The sequence below is a fragment of the Chiloscyllium plagiosum genome, chromosome 15 (genome assembly GCF_004010195.1).
Source record: "Chiloscyllium plagiosum isolate BGI_BamShark_2017 chromosome 15, ASM401019v2, whole genome shotgun sequence".
Lineage (NCBI taxonomy): Eukaryota > Metazoa > Chordata > Chondrichthyes > Orectolobiformes > Hemiscylliidae > Chiloscyllium > Chiloscyllium plagiosum.
In genome coordinates, this window is record NC_057724.1 from 12,395,759 (window position 1) to 12,421,868 (window position 26,110).

The 26,110-nt window shown below is 41.9% G+C and overlaps 1 protein-coding gene across 2 annotated transcripts in view; it reads right to left on the minus strand.

Moving 5' to 3' along the window:
• Nucleotides 1–26,110, minus strand: part of sh3bgrl (SH3 domain binding glutamate-rich protein like) — an 82,618-nt gene that overhangs the window by 12,458 nt on the left and 44,050 nt on the right. For both annotated transcript variants that reach the window (XM_043704427.1, XM_043704428.1), the window contains exons 2-3: nucleotides 18,512–18,697; nucleotides 8,577–8,657 (exon numbers count right to left, since the gene is read on the minus strand). In XM_043704427.1, coding sequence (XP_043560362.1) covers nucleotides 8,577–8,657; nucleotides 18,512–18,697 — 267 coding nt within the window. The remainder of the gene's footprint in view (nucleotides 1–8,576; nucleotides 8,658–18,511; nucleotides 18,698–26,110) is intronic.

Below are 26,110 nucleotides of genomic sequence, written 5' to 3' on the forward strand. Positions count from 1 at the left end.
TTAAAATTATTCCCCAAAAGGTTCAGAGAACTCTGATGCAAACCAACATTACAATGAGTATATAAGTCTAAACAGGAGCAGATAGGACAGTGCAATTATTAAACTGTAACTGAATCGGTGATTACATCAGAAAGGGTTTGGCAGATTTTAAGCTAGAACTATCCTATTGGGGCGTATCTTGTTAATTTTATCTATATGTTGAACATCTTGGAAATATTATTAACATTGGAAATATTCCTTCATTGTCACTGGATCAAAACCCTGAACCTCTCTCCCTACCAATATGAATACTGACACCACACAAGAGTAAGGGTTTGAGATGGTACCTCACCAATGCTTTCGCCAGGGCAGTTAGGGAGGAGAAATAAATTGTTATTTCTAGCAATTTCCAAATCCCATAAACAATTTTTAAAAACTTTTCTTGATACAACTGGAATTGGCTTTGGTGACTGAGCAGTGATAATTAATTAGCAGAGACAAACAGACATTTAGTGTTACATAAAAATGAAAAGATAGACTTTTTAAAAATCTCTAAAGATCAAACACTTTGCCTCCCCCTTCACAGCTCTGTGCACCCATCCACACCTCTCCCCAACCACCAATTCCTCTCCAACCACCAATTCCTCTCCACTCCATCACACTACCACTGCCCAATCCCAACTGTCTCTCACTGTGGGGCCATGACATTTTTCACACCTTGTGATGGGGTCACAGTGGCTAAAGGCTTGGGGAGCACTGTTTTATGTTGACACAATATCCAAGACACACTCCTCCATGTACCATTCAGTACAGCGAGTGCCAGGAGCTCTGCTTCCCCAGTTTTCCATGAAGAGGCAAGTTCTATCCTCCAAATTTGTTGGGAGAAAACGTGAGGCTATGCTATTTGGAACATAATCCTTATAAAGATTAAGAAGTTGTATAGTAGGTGGGCAGTGCCACATCAGTCGTGAAGGAGTGAATGGTGATAGGATCCACCATACAGGAGAGTAGGATTGAAATGCTGTACCATCCATGATGGTGATCAATGATTTAGAAAGGTATGATGAATTGGGGAAAAAAAAACAGATGTACTTTTGAAATTATGCAAAGACTACAAAAGCTTAATGCATTTTTAAAATTAATTTGCTGACTTAGGAAAAGCAGTTACCAATTTTATAATGAGATGGTTTGATACTCATGTCTTGCCATGCAAGCATCAATGTTTTTAATACAGATTCTCTATTAGATACCTACAGTTATTGTAGAAGCAAGGAAGTATTGATGACAGGAACCCAGATTGGCTTCTCACTGGAAGAGCTGAACTCAGAATTGTGAATTCTCTATATTTTCAGGTAGTCCCTATACAAACTACACTACTTTATTAATGTAGAAATATAAATATGTATCATATATTTTGTATATTTAATATGTATGAAATGTAAATTATGGGTTAAGCCATTTTATATTACAATAATGGTATCATATTCAATGTATCAAGCAAAGTAATTTCAAGGTCATAGTGAATGAATCAAGTGAAACTGTCCTGCCATTACACATTGTGCTGGTATTTCTTTGTAACATTTTAATCAAACACGAGAAGCTGGACTTTGCTGACAATGATCCAGTAATAAACGACAAACCAAGACATGTTGGGGACATTTTAACCCAAACATCCCTGAATGAGATTAATCATTGTCCCAACCAATTACATTGAGCAGGTATGATAATGAGTGCATGCCTTCATCCCAGGAACCAGTCTCATGAATCTCTTTTGCATAGCATCCATTACCAGGATACAGCTTTGCTTTTAATTACAGGGACCAAAACCGTACATAGTATTCCAGATACAGCCTCACCAATACCCTGCACAGTTGTCACAAGACTTTCCCACTTCTAAACTACAACCTCCTTGCAACAAAAAGATCAAAGTGCCACTTGCCTTCTTGAATACATGCTGCACCAGCATTCTAACCTTGTGTTTCATGAGACAGGGGGACATCACTGGAATCTCATGAGCCCCAGCCATTAGAGATAAGGCCACTCAGCTTTTTGGTGCCACGTTTAAGTAAGTATTAGACTGACTTGTCATACAAGACACAGTTGACTTAACAGTTCAGTCGAAATGAGTGAACTATGACAGATCCAGTGAGGTGGGTAGTGGGTGAATTGAAGACCTTTGGCCATCTGATAGTCTCTCTATGGGCTTGGTGATGGGTGGGGGGGGGGGGGGTGGGGGGGGCGGGAAGAGACGGTGGTTGGAGGGACCTTACAGATTGGACACCCTGGGTCAATGAGAGAAGCAGGCCCACTCATCATGCCACCAACCCACCCACCAAATCAAGACATTTGTCATTCTGATACAAAGGCAGCAGCAAGCCCTCATCTCTGAATTGCATTGCTCTTTCAGTTACCAGGAGAATTATTGTTCGGCCTGAGTTTTTGAGGAGTGGCTATGTCACATGGGATGCCACTCTGCCTTTTCCTTGTTCACACTTCTACATTTCTGGAAAGGTGATTCCAATCTGGGCTCCCTCAGAAATGAGGAGCCATACTTGCATTCTGACAGCTCTCTCATAGCACTGAGGCAAACTGCGGTCCCGTTTCTGAGCTATCAGCTGCCATATTCTGGCATTGAAAGGTCCACATCAGCCACTGTGACAGCTGCTATAGAGCAACTACATACAGAGGAATGTAAGGGCGCTGGAAGGGTGGCATGCCAGTGGACAAAGGGGGAGATGATGCCAGCTAATTTTGGAGTCAAGTGGGTTGGCTGCCAACTAAGAGGAAGATTAGCTTTGGAGGGAATAGTGTGCCAGATGGGTAGCATGTCAGCTATGTAGGGTGGTAATCAGCAGGAAGTTTCCTTGCCTGTGTTCGATCTGATATTCTGACATTTCAGAGAGTCAGGATTCAATGTCAAGGACTCCCAGTACAATTCCCTCCTGACCTTATACCACTATGACACTGCCTCTAGTGGACCACAAATGCACCATGAGGACCAGCTCAAATGAATACTGTGGCCAAACAAGACAATGGCCCTTACACTAAAAACTCTTCCTTCGACAGGTCCGTTCCCAGTGACATTACTACCATTCAGACTGTATTAAGGTGACTGGATTGTTAACACTAAACCTCAAGTTATAATTACTTCCCTCACTCAATGAATAAGAACAGTAACAAGTTAAAATCATTTTAACTCAGAACCAATCTCTGCCTTTTCTCTGTAATCCTGTCTGGGACGCAGACAACACTGGCCAGAATTTATTGCCCATCCCCAACTGATCTTGAGAGGTGGTGATGAGCTGCTTTCCACGGCGGCTGATGTGGACCTTTCAATGCCAGAATATGGCAGCTGACAGCTGAGAAACGGGACCGCAGTTTGCCTCGGTGCTATGAGAGAGCTGTCAGAATGCAAGTATGGCTCCTCATTTCTGAGGGAGCCCAGATTGGAATCACCTTTCCAGAAATGTAGAAGTGTGAACAAGGAAAAAGCAGAGTGACATCCTGTGTGACATAGCCACTCCTCAAAATCTCAGGCCGAACAATAATTCTCCTGGTAACTGAAAGAGCAATGCAATTCAGAGATGAGGGCTTGCTGCTCCCTTTGTATCAGAATGACAAATGTCTTGATTTGGTGGGTGGGTTGGTGGCATGATGAACAATTGCAGTCCACTTGATGTAGGTACAGCCATAGTGCCATTCAGAATGGAATTCCAGGATTCTGACCCAGTGACAATGAAGAATCAAAGATACACAGGCCCATGTCAGGATGGTATGTAGTTTGGAGGGGAATGTTAGAGAGAAAACCCCACCCACTCCCCTTTCAAATGTCCTCCTTAAAATCTACTATAGATTACATTTACCTTTGAAAAGTTAAACATTTATCTTTGAAGCCTCGAGAAATCTTTCACAAAAAGTTCCCTTTATATGCCAAGTTTAAAGGTCAAACAGTAGAATTGAAATTATGTTTAGTCCTGTGTACTCAAGTTACAAAAGAACAGGAGTACAGTGAAGAGTGTACAATGTCGTCACACACAGCACCATCTTAAGTACAAAAAGCAGGTATTGATATGTATAGGCAGTCAACATTTCATAATGTGAAAAATAGTTTTAACACCAAATTAAACCAATATATCACATTTTATTTCAAGAAATAATTCTACAAGGATAGTTTGAGACACAATCATAGAGGTGAGTCTTAACTTTTTAAACCAAGACATCTAGTCCATAAGGTTTCAAAGGAGGATTTCTTGCTGTGAGGCGTGACACGTTTTCTCACCAAACATATCATTAATGACCTATTCCATCCCTACACCACACTGCTGGCCTGATACTAGCCCCATTCCACCACTCTACATACATAGAACAACTCACTACTGCCAGGATATCCCAGAATTCACCAGCATCCCTGGCACTGATGCCATCATTAAAATTGAATGGTGAACCTGAACGAGTACTGTCAACCTGGTGCTGCCCTACACGACTCCTGACATTTGCCCCGGGCAGGGAAGAGGAAAATTGGTGCCCTGCTTTGTGGGCAGGCTCCTGGAAGTCCTGGTGGGTAGGTGGGTGCAGGTGGAGAATGCCATCTTACCTCAGGACCGGAGGAGGTGATATCAGCAGACCATGGCCCCTGGATTAGTGCAGTCTTAGTCATCTGGTGAAATGCCCAGCAAGTAGGAAGTTCTATGACATTCTCCACTCAATGCAAGTACCACTAGTTTCCTTACATTTACTCTTGTGTCACTGTATCCACTTGTCATCAATGATCAAATAGTAAATTAGATGCCTTTATACAGGGAGTAAATCTACAATAACTAGATAAAACATTACACACAAAGGGTCTTCTGAAGTGTATACAATGGGTTCTGTTACACAGAAACAGATGCAGTGGCTGCTCACGGCTAAAAATCTTCAGCCATTTTATGTCGACTGAAAACTACTTTCAGCCATTTTATACTGCTTCAGCCACAGGCAGCCCCAACACTCTACTACTCATATTATTGCCTGCAGCACCTTTCCCACTTGACCTCTGCTATCCCAATCCATGCTACCATGAACCATTCCTGCCCTCTGTACCGTCTGCTCACTCACTAAGGGCACCTGCTCCTGAAAGTAATAGTTGTGCCATCCACTTCATCTCCCTTGATACCTGTCTCATTCCAGGGGAAAAGGGCAGACAAAGAGTCAAGATGGATAGTGGACACTGACTGTAACCACCCCAAGGGGTGTTCTGACCATGTCCAAGCCCCTGAGCTAGTGTTGGAGGTTGCCCTTTCTTACTTTGTGCTGGGACATCTAAGCACCAACTTGAATAAAGACAGCTGACTATATATAAAATGTTTGGATGATGATGGGATAGTGTAGGGGGATGAGCTGAGAATAGTTCACAGGTTGGCGCAACATTGAGGCCGAAGGGCCTGTTCTGCACTGTATTGTTCTAAGTGAGTGAGTGCGAAGAGAATAAGTAAACAGTGCGGAGGTGGAGCCGGATCCAGTCCATGAGCTGGGTTGGTGTCCCTGAGTGTACAGTATGCTTGCTGCTGCATTACAATAAGAGCTACTGGTGCAGCATTGAATTGCAGAAACATACTGTAAATGGATCAGAGATGCTTCGTGAGGGATCTTAGAGACGGGCATATGTCAGATGCCAATGTTCGTGGATTTGGCGAGCATGTGTCTAGTGCTGACAGCAGCAAGACTCAAAGATTGGGGTGCCTTGGGTCCCTGTAGAAGATATGGTAACTGGTAGCAAGCTGCAGTCTCCAAGTACCTACTTTGACCGCCACGTTGAGAACTCTTGGTCTTCAGTTTGCTTGTGGTTGCATTTTAATGAGGAGAAATGTGTATTTAACAGGGAATAATCCCCCCAATAACAGGCAACTCACCATTCCCTGGTGGGAATCTCACCTCGATGCTCAGAACTCAGTTAAAAGATGCAGTGAGTTCCTCCCAATGTCGTGACAAGCCTCATTGGACTTTCCATGTGGTTCAGCAACATTCCTTGCCATAGCCCATGTTATTCAGGCCCCTGTAAGACTCTACCTATAACATTTTCAAGTTCATCATTTTTGGAATACCCTGCAAAATGTTTGTCCAATTTATTCTGAATCACCATGAGGATTCTACATGGGATCAGATTTGTAGCCTTCAGTTTGAGAACTCTCTCTCCATAAGATTATCTTCAAGGCAGATTCCTTCTTCCATTTCTGTGCCATCAAATTTTCGCAGTCCAGTCTCCTTACTTGATCGGTTTGCAGGCGTTATGACTTTTTGTTGGTAACCAGCTTCGTATTTCATTCTTTTCACAGAGGGACCCATTTTCTGTTCATCAGCCTTCATGTGCATTCTCTTTTCAATAAACGTGTTTTAAAAGTCTGTGAATCTCCTTTACAATATGGTTCCTCTTGCCTTATTCCCATAAATCAACTCATTGGGTTAGTAAAGTCCAAAACATGCAAATATTAGTTGAAATAAGAGAGTGTGTTGGCTTATACACAGCATATCAGCAAAAGCATGCATTTTCGAGGATGGCAAACAATGGTGTCATCTTGAGGAGAAAGTGAGGTCTGCAGATGCTGGAGATCAAAGTTGAAACTTTATTGCTGGAACAGCACAGCAGGTCAGGCAGCATCCAGGGAACAGGAGATTCGACGTTTCGGGCACAGGCCTGAAGGAGGGCCTGTGCCCGAAACGTCGAATCTCCTGTTCCCTGGATGCTGCCTGACCTGCTGTGCTGTTCCAGCAATAAAGTTTCAACTGTCATCTTGAGGAGATGATTATGCACAGTGGTGTGGTAACTCTCCATCCAAGCTTTTAGTTATGCTTATATCTCCTTATACAGCTCAGTCTCAAAGCTCCTGAGAAATACTTTGGAACCTTTTAACTATCCTGAAGGTGTTCTATAAACACATTGGTCAGAGATTGTTGTTGTGACCAATTATTGCTGAGCTGTGTCAGAAACCACATCAAGGGCTCAAGTTGTACATCCAAGCAAGTTTCAATGGCATATAAACTCTTGACATGCTTATCGACCTGACCAATAATCATGGTTTGCAAGCAGTCCTTATTGTGGCTCCTTTGTGGGTGTAATCATCAGTCTGAATTTTACAATGAAGTAAATTTTGATTTTTGGTTAAAAGAAATCTCATCCTCCCTCTTACCCCACCTTTTCAACTCTGACCCCTTCTCCTGCAAAGCTGAAAAGGTCCACTTCCAAGCAATTAGGGCCCTTATATACTTCAGTGACATGATAACTATACCTGTAGAGGCTGAAGCTGTCAATGCCACCAACTGTTCAACAGTAAAACTCACAGCAAACCCAACCCTGTGCTCAGCCACACACTTGTTACAGTCTGGAATGCACTGCCTGAAAAAGGATTCAATGAAGAATTTCAAAAAATACTAATTGGGTAAACACATGAAACAGAAACATTCGCACAGCTGTTGGAGACAGAATGTGAGAACTATCAGAGTTACACCGAGTCAAATAGTCTCCTTCGGTTCGTAATCATTTTAGGCAAGACCACCAGGTCAAATGCAAGTAAATACCTTCAATGTTGAGGCAGCGTAGACAAACTTTTTTTATTAACACACTACAAATGAGAGCAATAAAAATCATAAATCTGATCAATAAGAGGATTGCAGAAGCCAGGGCCCATAATTTGAGAGTGCACTTGCATCATGAATTCCAGGGTAAACAAATTTGGACAATAGTACTGAATAAATGAACCATGGCATTACACTTAAGATGTCAACATTATTGAAAAATCTCCTCTACTATTTCTGTGGAAGACTTGACTCATCTGAAGTGGAGCTTCAACACCGGTATCACAGCAAAAATGGGACATTTGGAAAAGCACAATATATGTTAGCTTTGTTTAATTGGTTTGTGAAGCCCACTTAAAAAAAAACATCTTTCAACACAATATAATGGTAAATTGGTGCCTTTAACTTCAGTGTTTACACATACTACGTAACAGTGCACTGTACAAGCTTGTACACTCTTGCATCTGAAAGGAACTTAATGTGTTTTATCATTTGATCTTGGGATGTGTTTAACACTGTCACATCCCTAGTTGCCCTTGAGAAGGTACTGGAGAGCTGCTTCCTTAAACTGCTGCCGTTCATCTGATGAACACCCATTAGGGAGAGAATTCAAAGACTTTTACCCAATGACAGCAGTATGGTTTCAGTAAGTTAGGATGGGGCGTGATTTGGAGGGGAACTTGTAAATGCTACAATAGTCAGCCATCTGCTGTCCCTGTCCTTCTAGATAGTAGAAAGTCTGGGTTTTGGAAAGTGTTGTCAGAGAAGCCTTCACAAGTTTATGTAGTGCATCTTGTAGACGGCATATACTCCAAATCTCAACGCTGGAAGTACTGTTAATAACGTTGGTTAGGTTAATATTTGTACAGATAGATTCATATGAAATTTCTGTTTCTAATATGTTTAGTTAATGTTTCAGTGAAAATTGTTTGACAATATTAAAATGCTTTCATGAATGTAATTTCCACATTGTGAATTGGAGCCCAAGCACAATTACCCACATCCATAAACAGAATTAATGAAAAGTCTTGGTTTATTTTTATTCTAACCTTTGATCCAGGTGGAGCTGTCAGGCCTAGAAATGCATAGACGGCATTGTTCTCTCTGGCATCGAAAAATGCTTCAAAGTTCTAAACAGAGAAGATAGAATTATAGAATGACACAATGCACAGAGGGCATTAGGCCCATTATACCGGTGTTAGCTCTTTGAGAGCATTGTCTACATTGTTCCAGTCGCATGTTCTTTCTCTCCAAGTCCCGCAGATATTTCTATAAATACCCCAAAAATAGAAACCATTCCCTTCAATCTGGTTACTGACTTTCTCTTTTATCTTTCAGTAATTTCTGGATGAACAGTGCGATTCAAAAGAAAGTGTGAAATGTAAAATGACATAGTAAAGGCATACAAGGAAATTTATATTGGAGAATCTGCATTTCTTGCAAATAACAAGTGTAAAATTAACGTCATCTGATGTGATAGGAGTTGTATTTTCCTTAAAATATTGAATAAGGTCATCATAATTAAATTAAGTTACTAATAATTATTTCACTGATTTATTTATTCATATGTAAAGAAAGGATAATTACATTATGCAGGAAAGGATAAATTAAGATTAGCAGCATCAGCATTTACTATTATCTGTAACAGATCAGCAATAAATGTCCTGATGTGATTCTTGATGCAGTTCAGAAATGGACAGGAAAAACCAAAACATTTTTACATTTCGTTAGAAATTGCCAATATAAAACTGAGCTAATCAGAGCTGGTGTGGACAAAAATGACTGTTCATATTGAATCAGATGATGGGCATTTCAGGGCATAAAGAAGGGTTTTGACACATGAGTAGGGAACAACTTGGCCCTCTAGCCTACTCCACCCTTCAGTCAGTTCTGATCTGATCTGATTTTTACCCCAACTGTCTATTCCTGCACACTACTGAAAATCTTTCATCCCCCTTGGTTACCAAAAATCTATCTACTTCTGCCTGAAAAATATTGAAAGATTCTTCACCCACTGCCTTTTCAGGAAAGGAATAAAGACTCACAACCCTCCGAGAGAAAAAAAAACTTCTCATCTTGATTTTAAATGCATGACCCCCTTATCTTTAAACTATGACTTCCAGTTCAATACTCTTCCAAGAGAGACCATAAGATAAGAGAAAAGTTAGGGTATCTGATCCATTGAGTCCGTTCCACTATTCAATCATGGCTGATATGTTTCTCAACTCCATTCTCCTGTCATCTCCCCATAGCCATTGACCCCCTTACCAATCAAGAACCTCTGTTTTAAATACACTTACTGACTTGGCTTTCACAGCCTTTTATGGCAATGAGTTCCACAGATTCACCACCCTATGGCTGAAGAAATTCCTCCTCATCTCAGTTCTAAAGGATCATCCCTTCACTCTGAGGCAGTGTCCTTGGGTCCTAGTCTCTCTTACTAGTGGAAAGATCTCCTCCATGTCCACTCTATCCAGGCCTCTCAGCATTCTGTAAACTCCAGTGAACATAGTCCCAGAGCCTTCAATTAGTCCTTATACGACAACTCTATTCCTGGGATCATTCTTGTAAACCTCTTCTGGACATGCTCCAAGTACATCCTTCCTGAGGTACAGAGCCCAAAACTACTCACAATATTGTAAATATGCGCTGACCAGAGACTTATACAGCTTCAGCACTACATCTCTGCCCTTGTATTCCAGTCCTCTCGAAATGAATGCCAACACTGCATTTGCCTTTCTAACTACCAACTGAACCTGCATGTTAACTTTAAGAGAATCCTCAATTAGCACTCTCTTTCTGCTTCAGATTTATGAAGTCTTTCCCTGTGCAAAAAATAGTATTTGCCTCTGTTCTTCCTACCGAAGTGTATAACCTCATATTTTCTCACATTGTATGCCATCTGCCACTTCTTTACCATTTTTCTAGCCTGTGCTCCTCAACACTGCCTGTCCCTCCACCTATCTTTATGTCATTTACAAACTTAGCAACAATGTCTTCAGTTCATTCATCCAGATTGTGTGGGCGGCACTGTGGCACAGTGGTTAGCACTGCTGCCTCACACGCCAGAGACCTGGGTTCAATTCCTGCCTCAGGCAACTGTCTGTGCAAACTCTACACATTCTCCCAGTGTCTGCATGGGTTTCCTCCGGGTGCTCCAGTTTCCTCCCACAGTCCAAAAATGTGCAGGTTAGGTGAATTGGCCATGCTAAATTGCCCATAGTGTTTGGTGAAGGGGTAAATATAGGGGAATTGGTCTGGGTGGCTTGCTCTTCGGAGGGTCGGTGTGGACTAGTTGGGCTGAAGGGCCTGTTTCCACACTAAGTAATCTAATCTAATGTGAACAGTTGTGGTCCGGTTCTGACCCCTGCGGAACTCCACTAGTCACCAGCTGTCTTCTAGGAAAAAAAACCTTTATTCCCAATCAGCCAATCCTCTATCCATGCCAGTATCTTGCCCCAAACACCATTAATTTTAGCAGGCTTCTGTGTGGTACTTTGTCAAAGGTCTTCTCAAAATCCAAAATGATCAGGTCCACTGGCTCTCCTTTGTCTAACTTTCTCATTACCTCCTCAAAGAACTCTCACTGGTTTATCACGCGTGACACCCCTTGATGAAGCTGTGCTGACTTAACCCTATGTTACCATGCATTTCCAAGTCCTCCTCAATCTCATCCTTAACAATGGACTCTCAAATCTTACAAACAATGGAGGTCAGGCTAACCAGCCAATAGTGTCCTGTTTTCAGCCTCCTTCCCATCTTAAACAGGGGGTTAAATTAGCCATTTTCCTCTGGCACCGTCCCTGACTGCAGTGATTCCTGAAAGATCACCACCAATGCCTCTACAGCTATCTCCTTCAGAACCCTGAGGTGTGGTCCATCTGGTCTGGCTGAATTATCCACCTTCCAGCTTCCCCAGCAGCTTTTCCTCAGTGATGGCCACTACACCCACTTCTGCCCCTTGACTCTTGAGGTTCTGGCATGCTAATGGTGCCTTTCACCAGTGAAGTTGAAACTTTATTGCTGGAACAGCACAGCAGGTCAGGCAGCATCCAGGGAACAGGAGATTCGACGTTTCGGGCACAGGCCCTTCTTCAGGAATTGGCTCATTCCTGAAGAAGGGCCTGTGCCCGAAACGTCGAATCTCCTGTTCCCTGGATGCTGCCTGACCTGCTGTGCTGTTCCAGCAATAAAGTTTCAACTTTGATCTCCAGCATCTGCAGACCTCACTTTCTCCTCGAAGCTTTCACCAGTGAACACTGATGCAAAGTACCTATTCAGTTCCTCTGTTATTTCTTTGCTCCCAACTATGACTTCTCCAGCCTCATTTTCAAGTGGTCTAGTGTCCAGTCTTGCTTCTCTCTTACCTTTAATATATCTACAACAACTCTTCCAATCTTCTTTAATATTACTACCTAGCATATTCTCATATTTCATCTTCTGCCCTTTTGTTACTTTTATAGTTGTCCTCAGCTGGTTCTTAAAGGCTTGGTTTTCCAATAATCTTCACCACATTGTAAACTTTTCTTCTTTTTGCTGTCCCTCACTTCCGTTGTCAGGCATGGTTGACTCATCCTCTCAGTGTGTTTCTTCTTCCTTGGGATGAATTTCTGCTGTGCCTCCCGAATAACCTTGAGAAATTCCTGCCTTTGTTACTCCACTATTTTCCCTGCAAGGCTCCCCTTCCAATCAAATCTAGCCAGCTCCTCCTTCAAGTCTTTGTAGTTAATTTTACTCAATGATAATTCTGTTACATCTGATTCCAGCTTCTCCCTCTCAAATTACAGGGTGAATTCCATCATATTACAGTCACTGGCCCCCGAGGGGCTCCTTCACCTTAAGCTCCTTAATCAAGTCTGCCTGATTACACACCACCAAATCCAGAATTGCCTGCTCCCTGATGTGCTCTAACACAATTTGCTCCAAAAACAGAAACCATGCCGTGGACATTTTATAAATTCCTTTTTTTTTAAAATTCGCTGCCAACATGATACTCCCCATTCACCTGCCTATTGAAGACCCCCATGCTTATTATAATGGTGTCTTTCTTACATGCCTTTTCTACCTCCTAATTTATTGACTACTCCACATCCTGACTACTGCGTGTAACTCCCTACAGGATCTTTATCCTTTGAGAGTCCTCAACTCTGCCCACACAGATTCTACACCTTCCAACACTATATCATTTCTTACTATCGATTTAATTTCATTTCTTACAAACAAGGCAGCCCCACCCCCTCTATTCAACTGCCCGTCCTCACGATAGGAAACAAATCCTTGGATATTTAGTTGCCAGAGCTGAAAATGTGTTGCTGGAAAAGCACAGCAGGTCAGGCAGCATCCAAGGAACAGGAGAATCGACATTTTGGGCATAAGCCCTGCCAGCTCTGATATCCTTGTAGGAGACAGTGAGGACTACCGATGCTGGAGATCAGAGTTGAGAGTGCATTACTGGAAATTATGAAGGGCTCCGACCCAAAATGTCGATTTTCCTGCACTTCGGTTGCTGCCTGACCTGCTGTGCTTTTCCAGCAACACACTCCCAACTCTGATACCCTTGTAGCTAAGTCTCCGTGATGCCAAAAGCATTGTACCTGCCAATTTCAAGAGAAAACATACTTCCCACACCACTTGGTCAAATCACTTCACGATCTTTTTAGTCTTAATTCAGCTGCCTCTGACTATTCTAAACTCCAGACAGTACAGGTGTAGTCTGTCCAGGCTTTCCTCATAAAACAACCTGCTCATTCCAGACACTGATCAGGTAAACCTCTTGAAAGTAAAGCAGGAAGAGAAGCCAAGGAGGTATCACCTTAGCATGCGTGAGCAGTCATGGGGGCTGGAAGCTAACACACCAGAGAAACTAAACAAGCAAAACAAGGTAACAAACCTCTCCTGTTCAGTAAGCTCACGAGTGATTTATGATCTGTTTGAAATTGGAAATTACTGTCTATACACTGTACTATGTTCATCTTTGTACCAACAAATGTTTAGCTGTCACCAACTGGAATCAGACATGCTTCATCACTGGAAGAAATCTCTCTTTATTTATTCTTTCAAAACTAGTCATAATTGTAAACTTCTTTTGCGTCTTCTCTTCGCCCCTTCGATCAAAGGAGAATAGCCTCAGTTTCTCTAGTTTCTGCATTATTGAACTTTTTCATCCCTAGCACCGTTCTAGTGAATCCCCCCTTGCATCTTTCTTATTTTTCTTAAATTTAAGCTTGTATCAAACAATATTCTTGCTGGAGCCTAACCAGTCATTTGTAAAGCTTTAGTACAACTTTCCTAATTTTGCACACACTGCACCTGTTTATGCAGCCATTTATGGATCTAACATTTTGAAACGGAAAAACCATCTTCTCAGTAAACTTTCATCTGCCACGTGCCTGGCCATTTCACCAGCCTGTCAGCATCTTCTTGAAGTCTGCTACTATCACCTTCGCTTTTCACAACCTGAGTTTTGCATCATTGTCAAATTTAAGTACTCTACACCCAAGCCCCCCATATAATGAGCACAGGTCAAAAAACAGCAAAAATTCCAATGGCAACACTTAAGAAACACCCTTATGCACTTTGTCAGAACCACATTGCCATTAGGAACAATTAAATGTCAAACTCAGCACCTATATTTGGACAACATCCTTGGGAATGGGTTAATGATTCCAACAAGACTCTGGAATGAAACAACCATTCTACTGATCCCTGGAGCTTAAAATTATTCCAAAGAATCTCCATGGATCTATGGATGTTTACAGGAATGTAAGGAATGCATCAATAGACAATAGGTGCAGGAGTAGGCCATTCTGCCCTCTGAGCCTGCACCGCCATTCAACATAATCATGGCTGATCATTCCTAATCAGTATCCTGTTCCTGCCTTATCTCCATAACCCTTGATTCCACTATCTTTGAGAGCTCTATCCAACTCTTTCTTAAATGAATCCAGAGTGTGGCCATTCAGCCCTTCGAGCCTGCACCGCCATTCAATATAATCATGGCTGATCATTCCTAATCAGTATCCTGTTCTTGCCTTATCTCCATAACCCTTGATTCCACTATCTTTGAGAGTGAACCTATGCTGCACTCCCTCAATAGCCAGAATGTCTTTTCTCAAATTTGGTGACCAGAGCTGCACACAGTACTCCAGGTGTGGTCTCACCAGGGGCCTGTACAGCTGCAGAAGAACCTCTTTGCTTCCATATTCAATCCCTCTTGTTATGAATGCCAGCATGCTATTAGCCTTCTTCACTATCTGCTGTACCTGCATGCTTGCCTTCATTGATTGGTGTACAAGAACACCCAGATCTCTTTGTACTGCCCCTTTACCTAAATTGATTCCATTGAGGTAGTAGTCTGCCTTCCTGTTCTTGCTACCAAAGTGGATAACCATACATTTATCCACATTAAACTGCATCTGCCATGCATCTGCCCACTCACCTAACTTGTCCAGGTCACCCTGTAATCTCTTAACATCCTCATCACATTTCAATATTTCTAGTGGACAACACAAATGTGTCAAAGATTGTGCGAAGATTTGTAGCTCGGGTGCTCATTGTTGTGGTTCTGTTTGCTGAGCTGGGAATTTGTGTTGCAGACGTTTTGTCCCCTGTCTATGAGTTTGACTGAGACAACACTACTATTATATGACAAGCCAAACAGAACAGCCAGGGAATTCCTAGAGGCATGGCACTCATCCACAGACTCAATCAACAAGCACATCGACCTGGACCCAAAATACCGGCCACTGCAGTGGACAAATGGAACTGACAACCTGAAGCGGCAGATTCAAACTACTACAAATGCCGGAGGAAAGATCACAGAAGTGCTTCACAGGAGGCTCCCAAGCACTGAGGATGTCCCCTAGACAGGGGACAAAACGTCTGCAACAAATTCCCAGCTCGGCGAACAGAACCACAACAAATGTGTAACTTTGAAATCCTGAAGTTATTTAAATGGTTCCAATGAATCCGGATCATCAACTTTATAAGTTAGTATGAAAGATTCATTTAAATTAAGTTGTCAATTAAATGGATTGGTACTCAAAAGTATCACCAAGCCTTAAGTTGAGAGATGTGGTCCTCTAAATGACCTGTGCATGAGAATTCGGAGGAAGAGGAGAATGAAAATGATGAAGAAACCCAAACTTATACCGATCACAAGGTAATGTAGTCCTGCAATGAATGTGATAGCCACAGACTCCTTTAACTGTGCAGCACTGAACAGTAACTGTGCTTTGATAGTATGTGGGACACATTGAATAAAATATGATCTTGATTCATTAATTTTGAGGATTGATGCAAGATTGAGGAATATGGATGTAGGTTTGCTCGCTAAGCTGCAAGGTTCATCTCCCTACTGGGTCTCCGGGCGAAGCACTGCTGATAATTCCTGCTTTCTATTTATATGTTTGGGTTTCTTTGGGTGACGAAATATCTGGAAATGAACCTTCTAACTCAGCGAGCAAACCTACACCCCGAACCGCAACCTGAGCTTCAAATCTTCTCAAAACACATTGAGGAATATAAAAGGAATTACTTGCTTTAAGGTTAGTGATGACAGTATTTTGTAATCACCAAAAAAAGATTGTAATTCCATGAAAAGTTGCTGAAATGAGTCATTAAATAAGCAATGACAGTTTACAGTTCGATGAATTTGTCTTCTGTAAAAGTGGTCCAGATAAAACCTCATGTCACAATTTGGAGGGAAAGGAAATGTCTAAAGTTAAATATGTGGATGCAAGTCATAACTGTCAGATTGTGAAAAAAAATGCAGTTATGAAGAAATTATTCATGGCCCTAGATGAGAAGCGTCCAATGATAGAGTGCTATTTACAGAATATCCTGTGCGTGATTTAACCTATTTTAAAATTTTGCTTGTACAAAAAAAAAACTTAATTTTATTTAAATGAAGGGGAATATGTTCATTAGATTACTTAGTGTGGAAACAGGCCCCCTCGGCCCAACAAGTCCATACCGACCCTTTGAAGAGCAACCCACCCAGACCCATTCCTCTACATTTACCCTTCACCTAACACTACGGGCAATTTAGCATGGCCAATTCACCTAACCTGTACATTTTGGCCTGTGGGAGGAAACCAGAGCACACGGAGGAAACCCACGCAGACACGGGGAGAATGTGCAAACTCCACACAGACAGTTGCCCGAGGCAGGAATTGACCCAGGTCTCTCATGCTATGAGGCAGCAGTGCTAACCACTGCCACCCAATTGTGTTTAATTGTATGCAGGTAGGGGATACTATCAGGGGATTCACTTAAATTCTACAAATAGGAGCAGTCTATAACGTTTGGAGTAGATGCATCTCAGTAAATGAGAAGCTTAGAAAAGTGTGTCAAGATTTGATTCAGGTCTATATGGAATATAAGACTGAGTGTGTTGATACTTTCAGGGAAAACTATCAATATTGGGCAAAAGTGAGGACTGCAGATGCTATCAGAGTCAAGATTAGAGTAGTGCTGGAAAAGCACAGCAGGTCAAGCAGCATCCGAGGAGCAGGGAAAAAAAAAAAAATCAATGTTTCGGGCCAAAGCCCCTCATCAAGAAACATTAGGCTTTTGCCCAAAACGTCAATTTTCCTGCTCCTCAGATGCTGCCTGACCTGCTGTGTTTTTCCAGCACTACTCTAATCTTGAACCTATCAACATTGTCAGATGGCCCAGCACAGGAGTTTGCAAACTTCTTGTCTCCAAAAAAGCAAAATCCCCATAAAAAGTCTTGGGAATTAGTTTCAAACCATATTAAGCTCATGCTATGTCACTGAACTCCACTTTGATAAATGGTTACTGCCTGCACTAATGAATTCTAAACACATTCTCAGTAACCTTCAAAGTTGAAAATCAGTGCTACATTTCAAACACATTAGGCAAAGGTTTATTTTGAAGACGTCAGCCTTCATTGCATGGTCAAAATCCCACAGGTTTATTCACTTTGGATCCACTCAGCTGCTCTAACAAATATTCATATTATTATATCTCCCAATTCTCCCAGTAACTAATTAGTTTCATTTTTAATTCAACAGCTGTTTAATTCAGCCTCCAAGACTATTTCGGTCATTTAGTGTCAGTGGTGAGGAAGCGTAATAAAAGATTCTTCATCAAATGTGCATAAACCGAACAAATAACTTTGCATGTTCATTACCAGAACCTGCCAAGATTAGAATCACCAGCCACTGATCAATACACACTGACACCTTTTTCAGCAATGCAAGAGCCCTTTGCTAATCGGAAACACATTAATTCCAAAGCATTGATTTCTGGTGTAAATGTGTTGTTAAAAGAAATAAATGTAATAAGCTTTTACAATTTGATGTTATTTGAGCAATTTCAACAAGTAAGGTGACATTATAACTCAAAGTTAACAGGGAAGAGGGATGTCATCAGTTAGAGATTACTCTTGGCACCATTAGTGGATGAAAGCCAGAGTGTGTTCATATATTCCTCTACAGTCATTTTAACCTGATGCAAGAAGGTTCATGATGCCATTCAAAGAGTGGTCAAAGAGAATAGCACACAGCAAGCTGCAGATCAAATACATTGTTCACATACTCAGGGCAACACCTCAAAAGGCTTCAGTTAAAGAGTGGACATTGTATGGGAGGAGAGTGGACAACATTGGGGTTATATTGTATGACCAAGAGAAGGTTGTTGGAAGTATATAGGCTGGTAATAATTTGGAAAGAATGAGGTGTAAGTTCTGGATGACAGGAGCAAAGTGGCCACCAGTGAGGAAAAGGGAGGAGAGCAGTTTTAAAGCAGTGCAGGACATTTATTGGAATCCTAACAAGGCAGACTACTAATATACAGTGATGTGCATCATGTCGTTCACCCATTTATATCATCAACATTCACTGCTAAGTCTATTAAAAGCTTTGCACATAACTTTACTTGACTGACTTACTGTACTTCATTTTCAAGAATAAGTTCACGTTAGCAATTGAGCAATATTCTTTGTGAAAGTTTGCCTTACCCCACAGTAATGGTCATTATTGAAGATCTGAGGTGGAAGTGGGTTTCCACCTACAGGTCGGCAGTTCTCTGGAACATTCTCCCTCATAAACATTTTGCTTTCATCACTGATTGCAATGTCACATCTTTCAAACTCAATTTTGTTTGCCTGTAGGTAGTCCAATACCTCCTGTTGCTGCTTCTTAATCTAGAAATGAAACCAATACAATGATTACTCAATGCAGGAACCTATGAAAGGTGTTTCCTATACTTGAGATGCTAGTACAAAATCAGGCACATTGTAAAATTATAGACTAAATATATATATATAGTGCTCCTCCTTTGTCAGTTATCATTCTAAAGATGCATTCCAGTTCTATATAAACATACTAGTGTTGCATGTTTATCAGAGAATGATCCAAAATGTGGTCATGAATTAACAAGAGTTCTGCATTCCTGAAAGTGGAGGCATAGGCAACAGTCAAACCTTAACATTAATTCAGGCACCAGCATGTTTCAAATTTGCCTTCCTCTCTACTTTAAGATAACGTCAATGCAGCTCACTCCCTATCAATCCATCATGTAATCATTGAGAGTTCTCCTGACTTTTTCTCATTCCCATTTTCTGCAATGTTCACAGCACATCCCCTGGAATGTGCTTTTTTTGAAACAAGGAAACATTCACAAAGCAATCAATGTGTAACCAACAACACAAACAGCACTGTATCAAATTAGCCCTGATTTTGTGTCCAGAGCAGTTATAAACGCTGAGAGGTTCACAGCTAGATTGAGGGTCACAACAATTCCATAAATTCTGGGGAGTTTTCTTACCCTCAAAAAAAACTTGCAGCGAATTATAACTGGCTGTCTCAGATCCTCAGGACATCCCAAGATTGCTGCACCAAACCACTGACTATTCTAGTACAATCACTGTTCTATGGAAAGCTATCATCGAAGGTGGCTTTGTTTGACCTGTGCTTGCAGTTTAGGAGCACCAGAGTTACCCATCCTGTCTTCTCCCACTCTCCACTAACCCCTCCCTACAGAATCCATGGCTCCACACCCTCCTCCTACTGCTTGCCACTACTGGGCTGCAGTGGAATGCAGGAATGAGAGGTTACTGCTAGGGGGAGAGCTGCACTTAAAAGTAGGTGAAATTAAAATAATTGACAATCAGTTAAAACACTTAACCATCACTGAACTGAAGGCAGCTGTGTTGATACTCGGGCTTTAGAAAGGTGCATTTTGCTGTGTTTTGTTTTGAAGAGAGGTTTTAAGTCAGAGGTACAGAGCTGTCGATTGAAAGCCCATAACTTAAACAGCTTTTGAGACCTTGGGTTTGTGTTTCAAGTTGAAACAATAGAAGCAGCCTGAAAGAGATGAGCAAGCTCCCACAAAAGCAAGATTTCTAGTTTCAGTTTTTCAATAGTAGCAGTTGCTGGGTTTTGAAGTTGCAGTACACCTCTGCCTACACCTCTGCCTACTCCTCTCTCTCTCTCTCCCCAACACAGAGTTTTCTCTTGATGCTTTTCTTCCTGGACTGGAGAATTGGATGGGAGACAATATATTTTACTGAATTTACTTTTGCCAAGGGTGTGTTTATGAGATGCTACTATATTGTAAGAGTTAATTAGTAATAGCTACTATGTCTAATATTTTGTTAAGTCTTTTGAAAGAGTTACAGCTAAGCCAATTTTTTTTTTTTCTCTTTTGTTGTATTTTGCTTCAAGCCTGGTAGTTTGACCAATCAATTTGCACCCAGAATACAACATCTGGCACTTGCCTTGAAAATAAGTTAGGGTCCAGGCTATCATCTTAACATATTTTGAGGGGGCTTGGTCTGGTCCATAATACAGGCCTCACAGAAGTTTGGGATTATGTTTGGCATGAACTGGTTGGACTGAAGGATCTGTTTCTGTGCTGTGTAGGTCTGACTCTATGACTGGTGAAAATGTTCTCCACCAGTGACAACCTTCACTGAACATAGGTCTGAAGACAAAAATCAACAAGGTTTATGAGAAAAAGCAGATACTGAGCACAAGAATGGGCTGACAAATCTTTAGCTGAAGTTGTGCAGTCAGCAAAGCAGCCCCAAACTGTCAATCAACTGACAAACCAGATTTGATTTTGTTACCAGATGATGACCTCACCCAAGTTCAAAAGCAAATGTTCAACAGTTTGCTTCCAAAGGAAGAATTATCAGCACCAATGATAACCATTATGCTAAATTGGGCAGCAGCCCTCTAGTAACACAACTGAGCATCTGGAAAGATCTAACTCCCCATAAGTTAACTGCAGATGGCAAGTGTACATATCTAACCCAATCAACAAGTTGTAATAAGGAATGTAGGAGCTGAAAAATGTCCATATTACAGAGGAGGAAGTGCTGGATGCCTTGAAATGCATAAAGGTGGAAAAATCCACAGGACTTGATCAAGTCATAGAGGTGTACAGCATGGAAACAGAACCTTCGGTCCAACCCATCCATGCCGACCAGATATCCCAACCCAATCTTGTCCCACCTGCCAGCAGCCGGCCCATATCCCTCCAAACCCTTCCTATTCATATACCTATCTAATTGCCTCAAATGTTGCAACTGTACCAACCTCCACCACTCCCTCTGGCAACTCATTCCATACCAGTACCATCCTCTGTGTGAAAAAGTTGCCTATTAGGTCTCTTTTATATTTTTCCCCTCAAACCCTAAACCTATGCCCTCTAGTTCTGGACTCCCCGACCTCAGGGAAAAGACTTTGCCTACTTACCCTATCCATGCTCCCCATAATTTTGTAAACCTCTATAAGGTCATCCCTCAGTCTCCGGTGCTCTAGGGAAAACAGCCCCAGCCTGTTAAGCCTCTCCCATAGCTCAAATTCTCCAACTCTGGTAACATCCTTGTAAATCTTTTCTGAACCCTTTCAAGTTTCACAACATCCTTCCAATAGGAAGAAGTCCAAAATTGCACGCAATATTCCAACAGTGGTCTGACCAACGTCCTGATATTTACATAAATGATTTGGATGCGAGCATAAAAGGTACAGTTAGCAAGTTTGCAGATGACACCAAAATTGGAGGTGTAGCAGCGAAGAGGGTTACCTCAGATTACAACAGGATCTTAACCAGTTGGGCCAATGGGCTGAGAAGTGGCAGATGGAGTTTAATTCAGATAAATGTGAGGTGCTGCATTTTGGGAAAGCAAATCTTAGCAGGACTTGTACACTTAATGGTAAGGTAAACTTAATGGAGTGCAGGTTCATAGCTCCTTGAAAGTGGAGTTGCAGGTAGATAGGATAGTGAAGAAGGTGTTTGGTATGCTATCCTTTATTGTTCAGATTACTGCGTACAGGAGTTGGGAGGTCATGTTGCGGCTGTACGGGACATTGTTTAGACCACTGTTGGAATATTGTGTGCAATTTTGGACTCCTTCCTTTGGAGGGATGTTGTGAAACTTGAAAGGGTTCAGAAAAGATTTACAAGGATGTTGCCAGGGTTGGAGGATTTGAGCTATAGAGAGAGGCTGAACAGGCTGGGGCTGTTTTCCCTGGAGCATCGGAGGCTGAGGGGTGACCTTATAGAGGTTTATAAAATTATGAGGGGCATGGATAGGGTAAATAAGGGTCTGTTTCCGTACTGTACATCTCTATGACTCTAAGCGGAGGAGAGGGCAATTCAACCCTTTGAGCTTGCTCCATCATTTAATATAATCATGGCTGATCTCAACTGGGCCACGTTTTCACTTTCCTGCAGCTCTCCATAACCCTTTAACACACTAAGAAATAAAAATTTGTCTATCTCCTCCTTACATTTATTCAGTGTCTTGACATACAATTCACTATAGGGTAGTGAATTCCACAGATTCATGAACTTCGAGTGAGGTGACCTTATCAAGGTTTATAAAATCATGAGGGACATGGATAGAGTGAATAACCAAGGTCTTTTTGATGGGGTGGGGGAGTCCAAAACTGGAGGGCATAGGTTTAAGGTGAGAAGGGAAAAATTTAAAAAGGACCTGAGGGGCACAATTTTCATACAAAGGGTTATGCGTGTATGAAATGAGCTGCCAGAGGAAGTGGTGGATGCAGGTACAATTACAACAAAAGGCATCTGGATGGATACATGAATAGGTAGGAAGAGTTTACAGAAATATGGGCCAAACACTGACAAACAGGATTAGGTCAGGTTGGGATGTCTGGTCAGCGCAAACGAGTTGGATCAAAGGGTCTGTTTCTACACTGTATGACTCTATGACTCGAAATAATTCCTCCTCATCTCTGTTTTAACTCTGTCAGCCTTTATCCTAGAAGTATTCTAGGACAGCTTTCTACTTCAACACAGATAGATCAGCAAATTGAGAATAAAAAATTTGCTTGAACAAAATGGAGATAAGCTCCATCTTAGCTGACAGATATTCAGTGGGATGGTGCTAATGTTCCAGAGTAACGATCCAGAGCCCCAGCTTATTGGTTCACATCCTTCCAAGGCAGATTTTAATTTTAAATCTACTAATAAAATCTGGAACAATAGTTTTCACTGTATCTCGGTACGTGACAATAATAAATCAAATTTCAAATCAAAAAATAAGGGTTGTCACTTACCATTAAAAAAAACTCATCTTATGCCCTTTATGGAAGGTAATCAGCCATCCTTACCTGGTTCACATGTGACTCAAAACATATAACAATGTGCTTCACCCTTAGTTACCCTGTGAAATGGTCATGCAAGCCAGTCAGCTGTAATTTACCATGACAAAATCTAAAGAAAAGATGTATAACACAGAATCGACAAATGCAGAGTCACCCTTATTAACCTCAGGAGGGCTTGTGCCAAATTTGGGAAAGTTGTCCCTCAAGCACTAGCTTGCCATAGTTACGCTCATATCTTACTGACAGACAACGTCCCAGGTGCCACCATCACCAGTCCTCGAAATGTCCTGTCTCACCAACAGGCCAGACCCATCAGAAGAAGTTGCATTGGGAGCCCTCCACATTCAATCCAGACCCCGGGTAGTGTAGGTACATCAGGTCAAACATGGGCAAGGAATCTCCTCCTGATTACTATGTACTGCTAATCATCCCCTCATCCCCAGCAGTTGATGGGTCAGTACTCCTTCGCGTTAAATACTAGTTGAAAGAAGCACTGAACGTGACAGGGGCACAAAGCGACCAGGCTGGTTGAGTTCCAAAGTTGCTAGATTGATCTGTAATGAGTGGAGAGGGCACCAACAAGAAGGCAAAAGATACATGAAATCTCCCTTGCCAAACTACCTGTAGCAGATGCATTTGTCTGTAATCGTGTTGGTCAGACCTTAAAGAGACAATGTTCTATCTTCACTTGCGGGGAAATTCTCCACCGTGTTGGCTGGTACCTCCACCACATTAACTGGAACAGTCTCAAATACATCCAGTGACTCAAAACTGGCTACCCAGAAAGCTCTGTAGGCCTGGAAGGTTGATCGCAACTGTGGCCTATAAGCACTTGAGGGCCAGATTGTCCAAGGAGTAGCAATCCCTCACAGACTGCCACACCACTCTTCAATTTTTGCTGTGAATGAGGTCTGTAATTCTCAGAGGAGATTCCATTTTGACAGTCCCCTCATTGAGCAGAGCTGCCAGAGGAAGGCAAACTTTAATGAGCAGTTAGTGGTCATACTCTAAAGTTTAAAAGTCCAGAGTCACAGATCGCCACTTTGATAGTGACTGCCAAAGAGTAAACATTTAACATAAAAATGTGAAGTTAGGATGCTGAGAGGGTAAAGTGAGGGCTGCAGATGCTGGAGATCAGAGCTGAAAATGTGTTGCTGGAAAAGCGTAGCAGGTCAGGCAGCATCCATGGAACAGGAGAATCGACATTTCGGGCACAAGCCCTTCTTCAGGGTAGGATGCCAAGTCAGTAGGTAGTAGATTACCAGGGGGTATGGTGCCAGGTGGGTAGGAGTACACTGCCAAGTTGGTTAGGTGCCAAGGTGCAATGTGGCCAGGGACGTTTTGGAGTGTTTAGGGTTGAGACGTATTGAGTCTAGTGAAGGGGTGGGGAATTGGTGGTGATGGTGGACATGTCAGGTCCTTTTGGAGGGAGGGGACGAGGAGGGGGTTTTGGATCTGGATCAGGGGAATGATTGGATGCAACAGCAGGAGCAAATGTGCTGGGCCCGCAGTGGGTGAAGAAAGGTCCGGCCAAAGGCAGAGGAATGGGAAATTCAGGTGCTATGGGGTTGGAGAATGTAGGGTCCGACAGCAAGGAAAGGGAGGTTGAATACAAAGGGATGGTGAGTGGCGTAGGGGGCATTTGCCAAGTGTCGTGCACAGAGGGTTTGGTGTCAGGTGAATTAGTGAAGGTCGTTGGGGTCTGAGAGTAGGTGGAAGGGGGGAGTGAGGGAATTGTTGGATCACAGGGTCTCCATGCAAAGCTCCTGTTAGAAACAAAGCTCACTCACTTCAATAATTTCAGTCCGAGACAAGATCTGAAGCAATCAGCGTGTTTATTGTACGTTTGCAAGCCTGGTGCCTAAAATAGACACACAGAGTTTAGCAAGTACATATCTTATATAGGATTCACTACTCCAAACCCGGTGCCCATTACTATTGTTTATCTCTTGCCGTATCCAGCCTTGTGCATAACAAAGTACAAGCTTTACTCGGCTATTTCACCACATCCTGCTGTGGCCCATTGTTAGGTATATCCTTCTTCATGATTATTTACTTCCTCCATATTTCCTCCCTTTCCCTAACCGTATTGATCCTTATGACCTTTTAATTGGGGTTTGTTTTTGTGTTTTTGCAAAAGTGGGAAACAGATGCTTATAACTACTGCTTGCACAAGCATATCTGGCCTAACCTACATCCCCACAGCACCTTATCTATTTGTCTACCATTGTTAGCAGGCACATTTCATTCTTGCATTCACATTTTAGCTAATACAAAAACAAAAACAATTATATTTCCTCCACATAGTTTTCATTCTTGTTGACTCAGCTCTTGGGTTGAAACAATTATACACTTGCATTTACCTTGCATAAGTAATTATGATTGCAGAAGTAACACTACTTTACCTATATCCCACACTCCCAACTACTCTAGAATAACTGCCAGACCACTGGAAAACCTAAGCCATAGTTTCACACCCCATTAGCAATATACATCTCTGCTTCGCCATTGATGAAAAGATCCATACAAGTATGATTGTAACATGGTTCTAAGCTCTCACTGTGATTGGAATTACAGGAATCGAAATTTCACCCTTCTTGTTGCAAACATTAAGCTGCTTACAGTGGCTAAATGGATCTTGCATTTGTACCTTGTATCGCAGTGGCCTGAATGTTGTCAAGCTAGTCAGGAATAGAATGAACTTGATTGTAGAATCTACACTGCTAAACAATGAGGTGGAATGGGGGAGTAAATTGGACCACAAAACTTTCATCTATGCTGTACAATATGGAAATCTGAAGACATAGAGTTAGCACCATTTATGTGCCATCATTTGGAGATAGTTAGAGTCCCTGCAACATCGGAAATTAAAGGTTAAGACTTTAATTAAGACTTTTAGGATTTGGAAGAAGTGAGAGTAGACAAAGTCCTAAACTGGGATTTTGTTGATTGATATAGCTCAGCTACGGAGAGTAACA